We start from the raw sequence: 16,838 nt of genomic DNA on the forward strand, positions 1-16,838 counted from the left end.
TGAGTCGCCATTGGTGCCCAGCCCACATCCCTCTTCTGGGTGCGTGCTACAAGTGGTCCACTCTCCAGGTGGTGTGAGTGGGAGCTGCTAATTGCCACGGACCCCCTTTCTCCAGAGTGCTGCCTCACCCAGGAGGTTATCTCCCTACCTGGACAATAACTGGCTGACCTGGGGTACAAAAGGCTGGTCCCTTCAAAGCAAAACCAACTTTGTAGAACAGTCATACTCCAGAGATTCCCTTAGGTCCAGGTTAAGCTAGTCTCCAGCTGAACCACCTCTTTCCCTTGTTTTTTCCTTGGCACTGTCCTAATTCCCCCATTCGGCTTATCCTGAGAACATTCCCTCAATAAATCACTTGCACAAGATTCCTCTTCAAAGTTTTGCTTCTGAAGAACCCAGTCTTAAGAAAACTGCATATAAGAAACACTATCTACACATTAACACCCAAAAAGTATACAAGCCAGTTAAGGAATGGGCAAAGGACTTGAATCTATATTTCTCCAAAGATATATAGATGGCCAATAAGCACATGAAAAGATGCTCAACATCACTAAACATTTTAAAAAATTGCAAGTCAAAACCACCATGAGATACCATTTAACATCCATTAGGATTGCCATTTTATTTTAAAAAAAATAAGTATTGACAAGGAGTGGAGAAATTGGAACGCTTGTGCATTGCTGGTAGAAATGTAAAATGGTGCAATCAGTGGGGAAAATGGTATGGTGGTTCTTCCAAATGTTAAAGAATTACCATATACCATAGCAATTCCACTTCGTGGTGTATATGAGACTAACATTTGTACATGCATGTTCATAGCAGCATTATTAACCATGAACAAAAGGAGGAAGCAACTCAAGTGTCTTTGACAGACTGATAAACAAAATGTGGCCTGTCCATAACAATGGAATAATATTCAGCCTTAAAAAGGAAATTCTGCCATAGGCTACAATATGGATGAATCTTAAAAGGCATAATGCTAAATGAAACAAGTCAGTCACAAAAACACAAATTATGATTCCACTTGTATGAGGGCCCTGCCAGTGCCCAGTGAAAGTCAGTCATGTCCAACGCTGCAGCCCCATGGAGATAGAGCACACAGTCCATGGAATTCTCTAGGCCAGAATACTGGAGTGCGGCACTTGAGTAGTCAAATTCCTAAGACAGAAAGCAGTGCTGCCAGCGGCTGGAGGAGAGGGAAATGGGAGTTCCTATTTAACAGATACAGAGTCTTACAGGATGAGAAGGGTTCAGTGGATGGATGGTGGTGACAATCCGCAACGTGAATGTACTGGATGCCACGGAACTGTATGCTTTAAACGGTTAAAATGCTGAACTTACGTACATTTTATAGCCATAAAAAGTTTAAATGCATGAAAGTACACTTTCCTTTTCAAAAAAAAAAAGAATAAGGGAGGTGCTGTGTATCTTGTGAGTGATACTGTCTTTCGAGTGAAAATTGCTCACTCATCCGACTCTTTGCAAACCCATGGACTATACAGTCCACGAAATTCTCCAGGCCAGAATACTGGCATGGGCAGTCTTTCCCTTCTCCAGGGGATCTTTCCAACCCAGGGATCAAACCCAGGTCTCCCACATTGTAGGCGGATTCTTTACCCACTGAGGCATCAGGGAAGTCTCTATGTAGGAGCTTAAAAAAAAACAACAATACAATATTAGACACAAACAACAATGAGTATCAATACCAAACAATGAGACCAATGAAATTAAGCCACCTGAAGGCAGTTCTCTGGCAGTCCAGTGGTTAGTATTCCATGGCTCCACTGTAGGCGGCATGAGTTCAATCCCTGGTCAGGGAACTTGTATCTTGCATGCCACAGAGTACAACCAAAAAAGTCCCCTGAACTCCTTGTGTTGTGCAGGACAGGAAAGGTACCGACTGCTCTAAACTTAGTTAAGAACAGAAATAGACTGTGACACTTTCAATCTAGAAGAGGGAAATGGCATGCTTGAAAAGAAAAAAAGAAAAGGTTGCTCAGTCCAAAAGCAAGAAAAAACAAGAGAAAAAGAAAAACACCAGCACAGATGGAACAATACGACAACAGATTTAATCATGTTAAACACAAATGGACAAATCACTGCAGTTAAAAGACAAAGTGTGTCCTATGTGCCACCGTTACATAACAAAAAATTAAAACCATATATGATAAAGGGAATACGAAATACCTATGAATCAAACCTCACAAAAGCTGAGCAAGACCGCAAAGGACAAATAGCTGTAATGAACTCCCAGTCAAAATACCAACCGAGTTGTCATTAATGGAACCGACTAGATGATTTTAAAACTTACATGAGAGAAAAAACTTACCTGGAAACACTAAGAGCCGGAACAGCCAAGACACATTCAAAGGAAAACATGGACTGACTTTACCAGATACGAGGACTAATTGTTGTTGCTGTTTAGTCAATGGGTTGTGTCTGACTCTTGCGATCCCATAAACTCCAGCCCACTGGTCTCCTCTGTCCATGGGGTTTCTCAGGCAAGAATACTGGAGTGAGTCGCCCTTTTCTTCTCCAGGGGATGTTCTGGACCCAGGGATCAAACCCGCGTCTCCCACATTGACAGACAGCTTCTTTACCACTGAGCCACCAAGGAGACCCATCAGCACTAACCACACAACAGCAATTAAGACAGCCTGGTATTGGCACAGAAAGAAACGGGAGCAGAACAGAGGCCAGTCACAGACCTACACGTGTACAGACAGACGGCAAGGGGTCTGCAGATGCCTAGGGAAGGGACAGATTATACGTAAACAATGCAGGGAAAGGTGGGGCAGCCCTCTGTGGGGAGGTGTGAAAGTGAATCCTTACCCCACACTATGTCCGAAAACCAATTATAGAGTTGGAAAGATACACACGACACGTTACTGACAGTATCAAGGCTACATAAATAATTCTTATAGATTCATAGAAAAAGACAAACAGGAAAATGGGCAGAAGACTTCAACAGATACTTCACAGGAGACAAAAGCAAAATGGGTAATAAATTTGTGAAAATGTGCTCAGCCTCATCAGTAATTGTTTAGTCACTAAGTCGTATCAGAGTCTTGGCAACCCCATGAAGTATAGCACACCAGGCTTCCCTGTCCTTCACTATCTCCCAGAGTTTGCTCAAGCTCACATCCAATGAGTGAGTGAAGTTGCTCAGTCGTATCCGACTCTTTGCAATCCCATGGACTGTAGCCTACCAGGCTCCTCCATTCATGGGATTTTCCAGGCAAGAATACTGGAGTGGGTTGCCATTTCCTTCTCCAGGGGATCTTCCCGACCCAGGGATTGAACCCAGGTCTCCCACATTGTAGGCAGATGCTTTACCATCTGAGCCACCAGGGAAGTCCGGTAGTAACTAGCTAAATGCAAATTAAAGCCACAATTATACACCCACCAGATTGAGTGTTAACAAGGATGTGGAACCACCGATCTTTTACTGCAGAATTCTTGGGAAACAGTGGGAGGCCCTGATGCCCCCAGGGTCCTGAGTACACACCCCGGAGAAACTCATGCACACGGGTCAGAAACACAGTTAAGACTGCTGCTAGCAGCACTATCTGTGATTGTGCCAAACTGCAAACTAAACGTCCACCCACAGTAAAATGGATCCATGAACTACGGTACCATCAACAGAACAGTTTTCTGCAAGAAACTACCCCTATGCACAGCAACCTGGATAAACCTGGAAGACACGACGCGCAGAAGCCAGGTGCCAAAGCTGCGTGGACGTGACTCCACTCACGTAGGTGCACAAACAGGAAAGCTCGGAGACAGATGCAGGCTTCGCAGGACAGCAGGAGCCCCCACAGCCAGGGAGACGGGAGGCGTGGTGCTGAGCTGGGGAGGGCATGGGGGGCTGGTCCCCCTCATAGCAATGCTACGCTGTACGTCTCTGCGTGGTTCCCTTTTCTGAATGCGTTTTATTCCACAGGAAATGAAAGGGAAAAGGAGGCACCTCGGCTCTGAGTAGCTCAGGGTGTGGCCAGGATGCAGCTGGAGGGTGACGCAGGGGCAGCCATCAGGCAGCCTCGGAGGTTTCTGAGGGCGGCAGACGGGTCAGGGCTGCTCTATGCCCCATGACTCTCCCTCCCCATAGAGTGCTGGTAGCCTGGCCACCAGCAACCACCTCTGGGGCCCTGACAGGGAGCCTAATGTGTGTGCAGGCTGCCCGGCCAGGGGCTCCATGCTGCGAGGTCACAGCCAGAAGTGGGCTTCGGTCCTCCCCTCACTGCCCCTCCTCTAGGGACGCAGGTTTGTCCATCGCCAGCTCCCTCTCCTGATGTTCCCTGGGTGGCCCTGCCATCCCCTCCAGAGGCCAGCCCAGTGCCGCTGGGCAAGAAGCCCTTTGGCCCCAAGCTGAGGCCCCTGGTGCTCAGGGGGGGCTGCTGGAAGCACCCTCCACCCAGGTCAGCAGGGACGTCCACGCCATGTGACCCAGAGTTGGGGTGGGGGCAGGGAGCAATCCCGGTTGGTTTCGTCAGGTCTCCTCTGGTTCTAAAAGCACGTTTTTGCAACAAAAAGGTCACTATTAACAGAAGGTACAGGGGCTCTCTGCGCTCTTTCTGATCAACTGCAGGAACAGTAAAACCAGGCTCAGTGCTTGGCTTGGAGGAGCCCTCAAAGCAGCTGGGGCCTCTTCCCAAGGGCAGGGACTGAACCACCTCTGCTCAACCGACGGGCTGGGCAGGTCAGCAGAGGCTCTCTGAGCCTCAGCGTCCCTGTCTGTAACGTGAGAGGCAGCACGACCCCTCGGGTGGGCCTCCTGGCGGGTCTACCCACAAACTGGGGCTGGGAGGGCAGAGAAGCGAGGTGGGTCGGTCTTGTCCTCTGCCACCCCCCCAGCTGTGTCCCCCTCGCTGGGTGAAGGCAGGTCTGGAACCCTGGGGGGTGCAGATTAACCAGACACCCACAATGCCTATCCGAGGCTGCTGGGTAGACGCCAGGGTCTGGGCTCAGCAGCAAAGGACAGATCACACAGCTGGGACGCAAACCCAAGCCGCTCTGCGCCTCGGTTTTCTCACCTGTGCAACGGTCTGCCTGGAGCTGGGGAAGCAGCAGCTTACGTGTGCAGCTTAGCGCCTTGAGTACAGGAAGTGCTCGGTGCTAACCAGCCTCCAGCCAACGTGGGGAACAGAACCTTCTAGCAGGTCTGGGACGCCCCCACCTCCACGTCAGAGGACCACATCTGGTGCCCCATCCACTGCCCCCAACCCACACACTCTAGCAACTGAGGCCCTGAGCTTGCGTGGTCCACAGAGCTGGGCAGCTGTCCCAGCAGGCTCTGTGCTGGGCCTCCGGCAACAACAGGCCCCATCTGTCCAGGCGGCCAGCACAGAACCCCCACACCTTCCAGCTCAGGCTCTTCAAACTCGAGCTGGCTCCCAAGCAGCTGCATGCCAGCTAAAAGCAGTGCATCCTGTGGCGGTCCCCAGCACAGCAGACCCCGAGCCCTGCTGGAAACTGCATCTCTGACTCGATTCCCCACTTGAAGCGGTGGCCACGTGGGAATGGTGTGCCTCCTGGGGTTCAGGGCAGAGCGGGTGAAGGAGGGCAAACTGCTCGTTCCCTGCAGATGCTGGGGGAGGAGACCAGGACTCCCGAGCCCCAGACCCGAGTGGGGGTGACCCTGAGTGACCCCCAGGTCACCCAGAGGCCATGACCGCCTCCCCACCCCCATCCCCAGGGGCTAAAGTGGGAAACATCTGCAGAGCTGGTGCTGGACACTCGGTTTCTGGAAGCAGACAGCCGCACTCTTCCCCACCAGAGAGCCGACATCTCTGCCCAGGCCTCTCTCTGCTCCTTTGACCGCCACCTCACCCAGGATGTGCCCCAGGGCAGAGGAGGGGACACGTGAACGGCTTTCTCCTGGGACCTTTAATCAGTGCCAGTGGGCGCAAGTGCTCTCGTGGCCTGGGTTTTACACAGCAAATTCCTCTTTCCTAGCAAAAGAGGGCTGTGTGGAGGATCAAACAGCCCTGGGTTCCCTGACAGCCGACATCAGCTGAGCTTGTTTTTATGGAAAAAAAAAAGAAATTCACCCCAGATGGTCACGCCAGGGAGACCAGCCTGCTGGAACCCACGACAGGAAGCACAGAGGTACTCAGGGCTGGGCCTGCGCGGAGTTCGGACGGAAGCACCTGGGCATCTGGTTCCATCGTCCCCACCCATCCTTGGCCTGCAGGGGGCCCACTCTTCCCACCGCACTGTAGCCATCACTTCCTCCAGGAAGCCCTCCTGGAACCCTCAGCTGGGTTCCAAGCTCCCAGCCCCTGCAGACCCTACTGCCGAAGACAGTGGACGCTGGGAGAGCCTCCCACCCGGCTGTCTCCCAACTGCTGGTTAATCCAGCGAATGACTCAACTAGAGACATGTGGGGCCTTCAGCTCTGCAGCCTCACTGCCCTGGATAGGACTCACAGCAGCAGAACCTGACCCTTCACATACAGGCTCTGAACACAGACTGTCTGACTCTGGGGTCCTGTCCTGTGACCAGCTGTGCACCCAAGAGCAAGCCATTTAGCAACCTGCACCTAGAAGACAAGACCACCATTTAGGGCGAGCTGACCTGCTGAGGTCACTGCTTAAGACTCTGGAGTGGGTACTCAGTTAGCCCTGGCCACAGTGCAACGGTCATCTGTGCTTTATTGCTCAGCACCGGCCCCACACGGAGCCTGTGTTGTAACGTTCCTGGGGGGTCCAGCCCCTGTCCCCCCACCCCAAAAACGCCAGCCCTGCCGAGTTCCCAGCCCAGTGCAGGGTGGGTGTGCTGGGGGACCTCCATTCCTGTCCATGAAGTCCAGCCCGGGCTCGGTCCTGGGCCCCTGGGCAGTGCGCAGGGTGAGACGGGAGAGCCCCACCCCATCCTCTGGGGCCCAGGGCCTGGCCTGGCCCCGGGACCCAGCCTGCTGGGCGGAGCCTGGCCTTGAGATTCCTCTGAGATGTCCGCTGGGGAGGCCCAGCCTCCCCTGTGGGCCAGCCTCCTCCTGCGCGGCCTGGGGCCGGGGCTGACGGGGTCGCCTCTGCGCAGTGCCGAGCAGCACAGCTGTCACCTGGGCCTGGCGTAGCCGTAGGGGTGCCGCAGCAGCAGGCTCTGGTGGCCGGGCAGCACGTGGGTGTGGTAGTGTTCCACTAGGCTGCCCACGCTCACAAACAGGACCTCGCCCTCCAGGTAGAACTTCGAGTCCTGGGGTGGAGGGGGGCAGGGTCAAGGGGGGCGCTGGTCCGTTTGCCTGCCCTGTGAAATGGGGTGCTCGGCAGCAACACCCGCCCAGGGGATGCCGGCAAGGTCTGCAGATAAGCCTAGGGTCGGGGGCGGGTCACCCCATCTCCTCTGGGGCCTGTGGGGGACAGAGCTGGGCCGGGACTGGGGGAGGGGGGGAGGAGGGGTGTCTGGAGGCACGGGCCTCTGAATGCCCACTGCCTGCGCTCTACCAGGGAGACTCCTGGGACCCCAGCCAGGCCCCAGAGCAGGCTTCCCCTCCCACCTGGGGCCCTCCGCGAGGCCGCCTGCTCACCTTCTCGAAGACGCGGTAGTTCCTCACCTTGCTGGAGGTCTCATCCCACACGACCAGAACCTGCAGGGAGAGCAGTGCGCAGCACAGGGCTCGCTCGTCTTGGGAAGACGATGACCTTAGACCCCGAGCGGGCCCCTCAGAGACGGAGCCGGTGGGCAGCAGAGTCAAGGCGTGTCCGTGGGGGCGGGTGGCCCCACACGCGGAGAGCAGGGTCGCGACGGGCAACCTCAGCCCAGGACGCCTGCCCTCAGAGTCAGGTGAGGCGTCAGTGGCAGCACCATGTGTCTGGCCCACGCTGGGACCGCCCCTGATAGTCATGGGGCAACTGAGGCTCAGTGGGGTCACACAAGTCACCCTTGGAGGGGCCTGGGCAGAGCCAGCAGACGTCCCACCAGGCTCACCCCCCTCAAGAAGCCCCCCTTTAAGGTGCAGGAACAGGAACCCCACCCTTTCCTTCCTGCCTCGTGCCTGTGCTGGGGGGTAGGCATCACTCCCGACGGTGATGTGACCCCCCAGGCCCACCTCCCTGGGTGCCTACCTTCCCCGACTTGGTGGAGGAGTTCCGGATGCAGTAGAGACCGTCCTGGGGCACCCCCCGGGGGCTCGTGGCCTTGAAGAGCCTACGACGACACGGCTGCGTGGAGGGGAGCCGCCCACGAGCAGCTCTCAGGACCCTCCAGCCCACCCACCTCCCCCATTCCGAGAGCACCGGGGGCCATGGGGGCAGATGCACAGAGCCCGGGAGTCGGGGGGGGGGGGAGGGGAACAGAGAGGCAGGAAGACCTGAGGTGGGGGCGGCGGGCCCCGGCAGAGAACCTCAGGTCTGCCAACACGAGGCCGTGGAGAAAGGCGGACTGCACACTGACCTCTCCACCTCGAAGGACTCTGTGGTGTTGATGAAGACTGAGCTGGGCAGTGGCACCTGAGTGGTCAGGGTCAAGGGTCAGGGTCAGGGTCATGGCCCGAGACCGGGGGTGGGGGCCCCCCTCCTCCCCGCTGGCTGCCAGGCTTTGCTGGGAGCCAGGCGTTTGCACCAGGTTCGACCCTCTAGCCCCAGAGCCCCCGGCTTTCCGGCAACCCCCCACCTCCCCCGACGACTGAGATGTGGGCACCCCCCCAACCCAGCCTCGCCTTCTCATAGTCATCGTCAGAGCCCTCCCCGCCAGCGTCCGCCTGCGACGTGTCAGTCTGCACGGGTTTCCGGGGTTTTTCAAAGGAGAAGCTCCTGAAACTCTGCCCGTCAGGGGGTGATCGCCTGGGAGCGAGACAAGAGGGAGGCCGGTCAGACATGGGACAATGCCCCGCTCCCCTCGGTGACCCCCTCTCGCCCTCTGAGTGACCACACCGAGCCTCGGAACCCAGGGGGTCTGGTGCCTGAAGCCCCGGCAGCCGTCAAAGGCTTGCAGCCGAGGAGCTCCAGGGCGGGGGCGGGTATCCGCACTGACCGCCCTGGGGCAGCAGGAATTGCCTGAAGCCCGGAAGCCTGAGCTGGGATCGCTGGCCCGGGGCATCCTGAGCTCTGGAGGCTGCGGGAAAAGGCCCCGGTCTGAGGGCAATCTCCCTGCCACGGACCACCCCTGTGGCCTCAGCCAAGCCACGCTCCCCCAACAGCCACGAGAACAGATGCCAACAGCCCGAGCCAAAGGGACACGCCCTCACGAGTGGCCACGTGCTCCTAAGCCTCAGGGCTCCAGGGAGGATTCAGGGAGGCCACCCTGGACGGGCCGCCAGGCTGTGTGTGCGGCTGTGCTGTCGACGCTGGCTGTGGCCCAGGCAGCCCTGTGGTGCTCAGGGCCAGGCCCAGAGCCTGACACAGGGACCCAGCCTCCAACTCTGCGACCCCTCACAAGACAGAACCACCAGGGACGTCCTGACGGGCACGGTGCTGACAGAGCCCTGCGGGGCGCAAGACACAGTCAAGGGTGCCCAAGGAGAGCTGGGCGGGAGCATACACTCGGGGGTCGCCCCGTGGACCCAGAGCCTTCACCGCCAAGGGCCCCATGGCCTGGGGCTGCCACGACACACGTGTTTCCCGGCACTGCCCAGCAAAGAGGCCCACGTGGTATGGAGCAGGCCTCAGGGGCAGCCGGTCAGTCCAGGCAGGAGGGCAATCGAGGAGCCTTGCTCCCCCCATGCCAGGGCCACCTGGCACCCACGTGGGCTGAGAGCCAGGGGCAGGGAGGTCTGGGGTCACCAGAGGGTAAACATGCCAAGGAGGGGTGTCCCAGGCCAGGGGGTGTCCTGTGCCACACGGACTCACTGGAGGTGCGGGAGCGCCGGCTTCTCTGGCCGGGGCAGGACGGGAGGCCGGTCTGCAGCCTCGGGCACGGGCAGCTTCAGCAGAGGCGGCCGGGGGGCCACAGGGGGCACACGGGGTCCAGGCCTGGCCACCTCCCCCGGGGGACTCTCTTCTACCATCTTCAGGAACTTGGGCTTGTTGGCTGGCACAGGCGGGGGCTCGGGGGCGGGCGGCCCCCGGGGGGACAGATGGAAGGACTTGAGCTTGTCACAGTTCCAGGAGGCAGCCGTGGCCGTGCTGGAGGGGTTGACCCCGTGTGCGGGGATCCGGGGCTCCAGGCTGGGGCTGCTGTTCTCGGGGAAGCAAGGGGCTTTCCGGAGGCTGGGCCCGGGGGGCAAGATGTTGGATGGGGGGTCGCTCATCCTCCGGGAGACGGTGGGCACCCTGGAACCGGGCTCCACCCTCCGCAGGGCCGGCGGCTCCCGCCTGGAGTCCTCGGGGGCCGGGCCGGTGTCCGGGAGGCCGCGCTTAGGGGGCGGGGGTGGCAGCAGGGGGCCTGGACCCTTGGAGGTGAAGGAGTGGGCACGGGGCACCTCAGAGAAGACTGGCTTCCTGGGCGTGGGCACAGGGGGCGGAGGGTAGGCCGGCGGGTGGATCAGGGCATCTGCAGAGCAGAGAGCCACATGGTAAGTGGGTGTCCCCCGCTGGAGGCTGCAGCTGCACCCCCTCGGGGGGCAGTGGACAGCCAGGGCCCCTGCCCCGCAGCCTGGCCGCCCCACGCCCCCCATGCCTGGCACTCCTGGTGTGGCCTTCCTTCTGGGTCTGGCCCACCTCACGCCACTGGGCCCACCCCAGATGCCCTCCGAAGCCTGGGCAAAACTTCCCGAAGCCCAGGTGCCACATCAGGTTCCCAGAGAGGGAGGCAAAAGAGAGAGAGGAGACCAGGAAGCCTCCCAGGATTGGGCTCAGAGGGCGGCTGGGACTCCCACCGACAGGCGAGGAGGAAGGGCGGGAGCTGGCGGGGGGGTGACAGGTTGGGTCTGCTCATGACACGTTCAAGCTGCTACAAGAGATTTAGTGGACGCTGAGTGGACTTGATGCTTTCGAACTGTGGTGTTGGGGAAGACTCTCGAGAGTCCCTTGGACTGCAAAGAGATCCAACCAGTCCATCCTAAAGGAAATCAGTCCTGAATATTCATTGGAAGGACTGATGCTGAAGCTGAAGCTCCAATACTTTGGCCACCTGATGCAAAGAGCTGACTCATTGGAAAAGACCCTGATGCTGGGAAGGATTGAAGGCAGGAGGAGAAGGGGATGACAGAGGATGAGATGGTTGGATGGCATCACCAACTTGATGGACAGGAGTTTGAGCAAGCTCCAAGAGATGGTGATGGACAGGGAAGCCTGGCGTGCCGCCGTCCATGGGGTCGCAAAGAGTCAGACATGACTTAAGAGACTCAACACAACAAGAGCTAAGAGGAGGCCCTGAGGAGACTAAGGAAAGTGAAAGTCAAGGTCATTGGAGAAGAGGTCAAGGAACAGGTAGGCTGGGCTGGAAGAACTGGGCCAGGTCCCCGGGGATAATGAAAGCGAGAAGGGCAAGAGGAGCTGGGGGAGGAGAACGGGGTGGGGGAAGGACTAGTGAGCAGGGAGACAGAAGGCAGGGGACGGAGAGAAGTGACAAGACAGAGGGCAGGACAGGGGCGTGGTCCTCCCACACCCCTCCTCATGTTCCCAGTGATGCGGGTACAAGCCCATCGCCCTGGCTTTGGGAGGCGGGGCTGGGTGGGGTGGTGAGTGACCACGTGGCCACCAGAGGTGCTCACAGAGGGCTAGCCTTTCCGTCCCCGGCTCCGCCAGCTTATCCCTGAACCGCCCCTCTCCCACCCCAGGATAACTGGAGGAGATCAGAGACCAGAGTCAACCTCTCCTGGTCTGATCCTCCAAACCCTTGAGCCGAAGGAGGAAAACAGGCCCGAGGTGGAGACGGTCAGGCCAGAGGCCACACAGAGCCGTACCCGGACAACCACTCCCAGATTGGGGGGCTCTGTCCAGCCCCCAAGCCCCGTTCCCCACCCCAAGTGCTACCCAAGCCGCGGGCCCGCCCCACCTACCCTCGGGCCTCCCGGGCTCGGGGGAGTCGGGCTCCAAGTATGAGTCGTCCTCGTCGTCATGCTCGTAGTCTGCGGGGCAGACGGGGCGTCAGGTCCGAGGCTGCCAGGCAGGGCCCTCCGAATCCCACCCGCTCAGGGAAGCAGGGGCCAGGATAGGGAGCCCAGACCCAGGACACTCAGGCTGCCTGGGAAAACCCAAGGGGCAGAGCAGGCAGGCCAGTCAGCTATGCCTCCCTCCTGGGCAGCAGCCAGCTGTGCAGAAGCGCGGGCTGGGCCCCTGGACGCATCTTACCTTCGCTGTCTGTGGGGTGCGGAGACAGGCTGATGTCCACCGGCCGCTCGATGGCGCCGTAGAAGCTATCCGTGTCCGAGTTGGAGTCGCTGAGAGTGGAGCAGGCAGTGAGGACAGGGCAGGGGGCCTCCCGCACTCACACACATGGACATGCAGCCAGACGCCAACGCAGGAGTGGGAATGCAGACACAGAAGAGCACACGAAAAACATGCGCAGAGACGTGTGGACACAGAAAAGAGCTGGACACGCAGACACGCAGACGGGAGGCGCACGCAGACACGCAGACGGGAGGCGCACGCAGACACGCAGACGGGAGGCGCACGCAGACACGCAGACGGGAGGCGCACGCAGACACGCAGACGGGAGGCGCACGCAGACACGCAGACGGGAGGCGCACGCAGACACGCAGACGGGAGGCGCACGCAGACACGCAGACGGGAGGCGCACGCAGACACGCAGACGGGAGGCGCACGCAGACACGCAGACGGGAGGCGCACGCAGACACGCAGACGACAGGAGACTGGAGCGGGCGGCGACTGCCTTCTCCGCCCCACTGTGGTTCTTCCACAGGCGCACCCCCTGACTGCCCAGCCCGGTGCCAGGCCTCAGGTCCCCGATGCACCGGCCCTTGAGGCTCAGGCAGGGGCCCGCTGGAACCCTCATCTCTGAAAGGATCGGGCAGATGCTGTTCCCACACAGAGAGCCCCTCTGCCTGCTGAGCCAGCCTCCCCATGCAGTCAGCAAGACCCGGACGGGCTGGCCCACCACCCTGGGGACTCACTCCCCCGTGAAGGGGGCTGGGAACCCAAAGGACTAAGCCACTACAAATCCGGGCCTCCTGGCTGGACAGGTAAAAGCACAGACGCCCCTGACAGGGCGCACGCACACACAGGCTTACACACTCGGGAGCACACCCCACACACACGCGGCCCAGGTGGCACCTGGAGAAGAGCCTCCAAGGAGGAGACCCTGGGCCCGGCCCCCAGGGGGTTTGTGGGCCAGCTCACAGTCCTGGCCTGGCCCAGGCCCCGGCCCTGCCCACCTGGCGTCCAGCGGCAGCTCCTTCTTCTCCTGGAAGTGGCCAATCTCCTTGCGCAGCAACGCCATCCAGCTCTGCAGGTGAGCCAGGGCCTCAGCGGGCAGGACCCGCGTTCACCTGCCCTGCCCTCCCCACTTGGGCCGGTCTGCATCAACCCCCAAGGCCGGCTCTTCTGGTGCTGCGGCCCTCCGCCGGCCCACCCAGGGTTCCTCCTGAGACTGCCACCCTGAGTGCCAGGGCCTGCATGGGGGCCGCGCCCGCTCCTCGCCCCCCGCACCTTGCGCTCATCCTCAGAGGAGGCGGAGAAGAACCACGTGCGGTGCTTCTTGCTGATGTGGATGATCTTGAAGGGGAAGACGTTGTTGGACGTCGTCTCCTCAGCCGCCCGCATCACCCTGAGAGCAGTACCAGTGGTCACCGTCTGCTCCCCGCCCACAGGGACCGCCTGAGGACAGACCGGCCCCCGGGCAGGCCTTGGCCCCCAGCACCACGTCCCCAGGAACACGGTCATCCTCCTCCCGCCCCCATGCTGGGGGCCTGGGTGCTTGCAGCAGAGGGAAGCATGTGGGCAAGGGCGGGCGGTGAGAGACAGTGCCAATCCAGGAGGGCTTCCAGGAAGCGGTGGTGCAGGGCTCCGAGTCAAGGACATGCCACCCTCGCTGCACCCCGCAGCGAGACTTTACTTGGATGCCTGGGGCCCCGCCTAACCCCTGGCCTGCCTGCTGGGGGACCCTCACAGGGCTCGGGTCAGCCTCGGCCCCACCCCTGTTCCCAGGCAGCGTGCCCCAGAGCACTTCAGAAAAGTGGCCATGGCTGGTCCTGCAGCCGAGACGTGGGGTTCAGGGAACGATCACGTCTGCCCGGGGCATGCGGTCAGGCTGGGCACCCAGGCAGGTGCCCTCAGGGGGCCTGGACCATACCCTGGGGCAAGGCGGCACCCCCACCAGGCTCTAGGCGGTATGTCTGGGGAAAAGAAACGTCCCTCTAGCTCCTGTCATTACGGCACAGAGAGACAAACAGAAAGAAGAGCACTTAGAGAATCTGAGTTTCTGGCTATTTCCTGGCCAACCTGGCCGAGCCCCTTAACCTTCTGGAGTCTCAGCTACTTCATCTGGGAAACGGGGACAGCAACATCATCCCTGATTATCATACAGAACTGTTGTGAGGACTAAATAACAGAATGTGCAAAAAATGTATTTAAAGTTGTATAAAAAAGAAAGATTCATACCATAAAAAATATTCCAGGTGCAGGAAAAAAAAAATGTCCCTCTTCAGAGGACCCCAGAGCTCCACGGCCCCCGTGCCCACTGGCAGCCACAGGGCCCTGGAGCCTCCCCTGTCTTCCGCCTGCAGACCTGCCACTGGGCTGGAAGCCAGGATGTGCACAACGGCCCAGAATCACTTCCCAAGGGTCCCCGTCCTGCCACTGACACCATGGGACCCGTGGGTTCCCCCAGGCAGACAAGGCCAGGCCCTCCTCAGGGGACCAGAGTGTAGTGACCCCAAGGCCTGGGTGGTGTGACCCCAAGACCTAGACCCAGGAATCACACCCTGCAACGCAGGTCTCCGAGGCTGAGGGCAGGCCCGCACACGCCAACACGCCCCATCCCATCCGGGCGCCTGGTCCACGGCCCAGCGGACCATTAGTCACAAAGCCCCTGGGGGGCAGGCTCGTAGCTGATTAAAGCCCCAGCGCACAGCCTGGGCCCGCAGGCTGGGCTCCCGGCCAAAAGGAGGTGGCAGTGGGGGAGGGGGCGAGGCGTGGGGAAGAAGGAGGGCTTAAGGGAGACTGGAGAGTTCCAACCCTGGAGGAGGCCCTCGCCTCGCCCCCAGGCCCTTGGCCAACCCTGAGGGCTGGCTTTCAGGACAGGAGGGACTGGCAGAGGTGGGGCTGGTCCAAAGGGCTGGGGTCGCAAACAGGAAGGCCTGGGCCCACCTTAGTGGGAGCCGGGGGGAGCCGCTGCCCCCGGCAGCACGGTCAGCAGGGCACTTACCGGTTGTAGCCGCTCAGCGAGAAGGCGCCCTGCGGCGAGGCGGATGTGCTGCTCTTGAAGTAGTAGATGCAACGTTTGTGGATGACCACAAAGCGCAGGGGCCCTGCGGGCGGGGCGGGGCGGGCGAGCCTCAGTCCTGGGCAGGCCCCACTCTGGGGACCATGCCCAGAGGCCCAGGATGGCTCCAGGCCAGAGTCTACATGGGCAGCAGGTCGATGGGCATGCAGGCCCCTCCGGGGGCAGGGGGAGATTCAGGGGACTGTGTGACGCCTAGGAACAAGGACTAAAGCTGGCTCAAGGAAGGGCAGACGGGGCCAGCAGCCAGGGAAGCCAGAGCCACCTCGCTGGTGCTGCCCAGCTGCTGGGAGGTGGTGGAATGAGGGCGGGGGCAATAAACCCCAGAGATGCTGCCAACAAGAGTGCCCCACCCCCATCGCCCAACATGGAGCTGACCCCAGGTAGTGATGGTGAGAGCCCCATCCCTGAGCAGCTCCTCCTAGGCCCGGGAGCAGCTCAGCTGCAGGCCCTCGTTGGAGCCTCCAGTTCAGAAGAGGAGAAGGGAGACACCAAACCAGTCAGCCTGGGGCACCTCAACCAGGCAGCACAGGGTCAGGGAGTCCCTGGCAGAGGGCACAGCTCGAGCAACCCCATGGGACCTCGCAGCTGGTTAGAGGGACGGACAAGGCCCTGATGCTCTTGGGCCTTCAGTGTCTCGAAGCCCGGCACCTCCCAGGCCTGGGGGCTCCCCCTCTCCCAGTCTGCTGTCCTAGGGACCAGAGCCCCGGTCTCATGAAGCTCTCCAGAGACCCAGCACCCAGATGGGTGTTGGCTTGGCACCTGGGTTCACTGCGGACAGAGTGACTGATTCACTGAACACCGAACTGATACGGTGAGGGCACCATCCAGGAGCCAGACCTACCAGACCAACAAGGGCCCACAGCTCCTGGCCAGCTGGTCAGCATTGTGTGTCCGATGCCCTCCAGTCTCCCCCAGCTGCATCACCACAGACCCTCCCACAGCCCTGGGGGCTAAAAAGGACAAGTTCAGGGCACGGGGGTGCATGAGCAGAGACAGACGGGAAACTCCAGAGGGCCCATGGCGAGGAAGGAAGCAGAGGCTCAGGAAGGCGGGTTACCTGCCACAGAGGCCCAAGAAGGCTCAGCCCTATCCCCGGGGCCTCCCTTCATGCCCCCCACCCCCACACAGGAGACTCACATTTGAGTAGCTGCAGCTGGGTCCCGCCTTTCTTGTGCAGGTAGCCAGCCTTGGCCACACCCCCAGGCATGGTGAGCAAGTTCTGCGCACCGATGGCCTTCATAGGCACAGGCCAGTGCGTCTCTTCAGCCGCCATGAAGCTACGATACAAAGGGAAGGGGACGTGTCTTAGCTGGGGATGGGAACACACTACTGCCGGCCGTGGCCAGGACAACCGTGTGTTGGCTTGGCTGGGACACACCCCGTCAGCCTGGGGCATCACTCAGGAAGGGACCACATAGTGCAGTCACCGGGGACAGGCTGCCTGCCTAGGGGTTAACACAGGACCCTCCATCCCGGGACCCCACTCCACGGCCTCTTCCTCCTGTTCCAGCCGCTCTCCCAGAAATCTGGCAGGCTCTTCCAGTCTCACACTTCCA

At 60.0% G+C, this 16,838-nt stretch overlaps 1 protein-coding gene and 1 long non-coding RNA gene across 8 annotated transcripts in view; both read right to left on the reverse strand.

Annotated features, from left to right (window-relative positions):
- Positions 1–596: 596 nt before the first annotated feature.
- LOC138442783 (uncharacterized) lies at positions 597–6,090 on the reverse strand. The gene is made up of 2 exons (XR_011257906.1): positions 1,737–6,090; positions 597–1,651 (listed from the first exon to the last, which is right to left on the reverse strand). It is a non-coding gene; the product is annotated as an uncharacterized lncRNA (long non-coding RNA).
- Positions 6,091–6,636: 546 nt separating this feature from the next.
- SH3BP2 (SH3 domain binding protein 2) overlaps positions 6,637–16,838 on the reverse strand; it is a 35,358-nt gene continuing 25,156 nt past the window's right edge. For all 7 annotated transcript variants that reach the window (XM_069594888.1, XM_069594889.1, XM_069594891.1 and 4 more), the window contains 12 exons: positions 16,420–16,559; positions 15,205–15,307; positions 13,488–13,605; positions 13,214–13,284; positions 12,171–12,259; positions 11,879–11,947; positions 9,786–10,428; positions 8,657–8,780; positions 8,392–8,447; positions 8,064–8,145; positions 7,526–7,585; positions 6,637–7,194 (listed from right to left, as the gene is read on the reverse strand). In XM_069594888.1, coding sequence (XP_069450989.1) covers positions 7,057–7,194; positions 7,526–7,585; positions 8,064–8,145; positions 8,392–8,447; positions 8,657–8,780; positions 9,786–10,428; positions 11,879–11,947; positions 12,171–12,259; positions 13,214–13,284; positions 13,488–13,605; positions 15,205–15,307; positions 16,420–16,555 — 1,689 coding nt within the window. In that variant the 5' untranslated portion in view covers positions 16,556–16,559 and the 3' untranslated portion in view covers positions 6,637–7,056. The remainder of the gene's footprint in view (positions 7,195–7,525; positions 7,586–8,063; positions 8,146–8,391; positions 8,448–8,656; positions 8,781–9,785; positions 10,429–11,878; positions 11,948–12,170; positions 12,260–13,213; positions 13,285–13,487; positions 13,606–15,204; positions 15,308–16,419; positions 16,560–16,838) is intronic.

Source organism: Ovis canadensis, chromosome 6 (assembly GCF_042477335.2).
Source record: "Ovis canadensis isolate MfBH-ARS-UI-01 breed Bighorn chromosome 6, ARS-UI_OviCan_v2, whole genome shotgun sequence".
Taxonomy (NCBI): domain Eukaryota; kingdom Metazoa; phylum Chordata; class Mammalia; order Artiodactyla; family Bovidae; genus Ovis; species Ovis canadensis.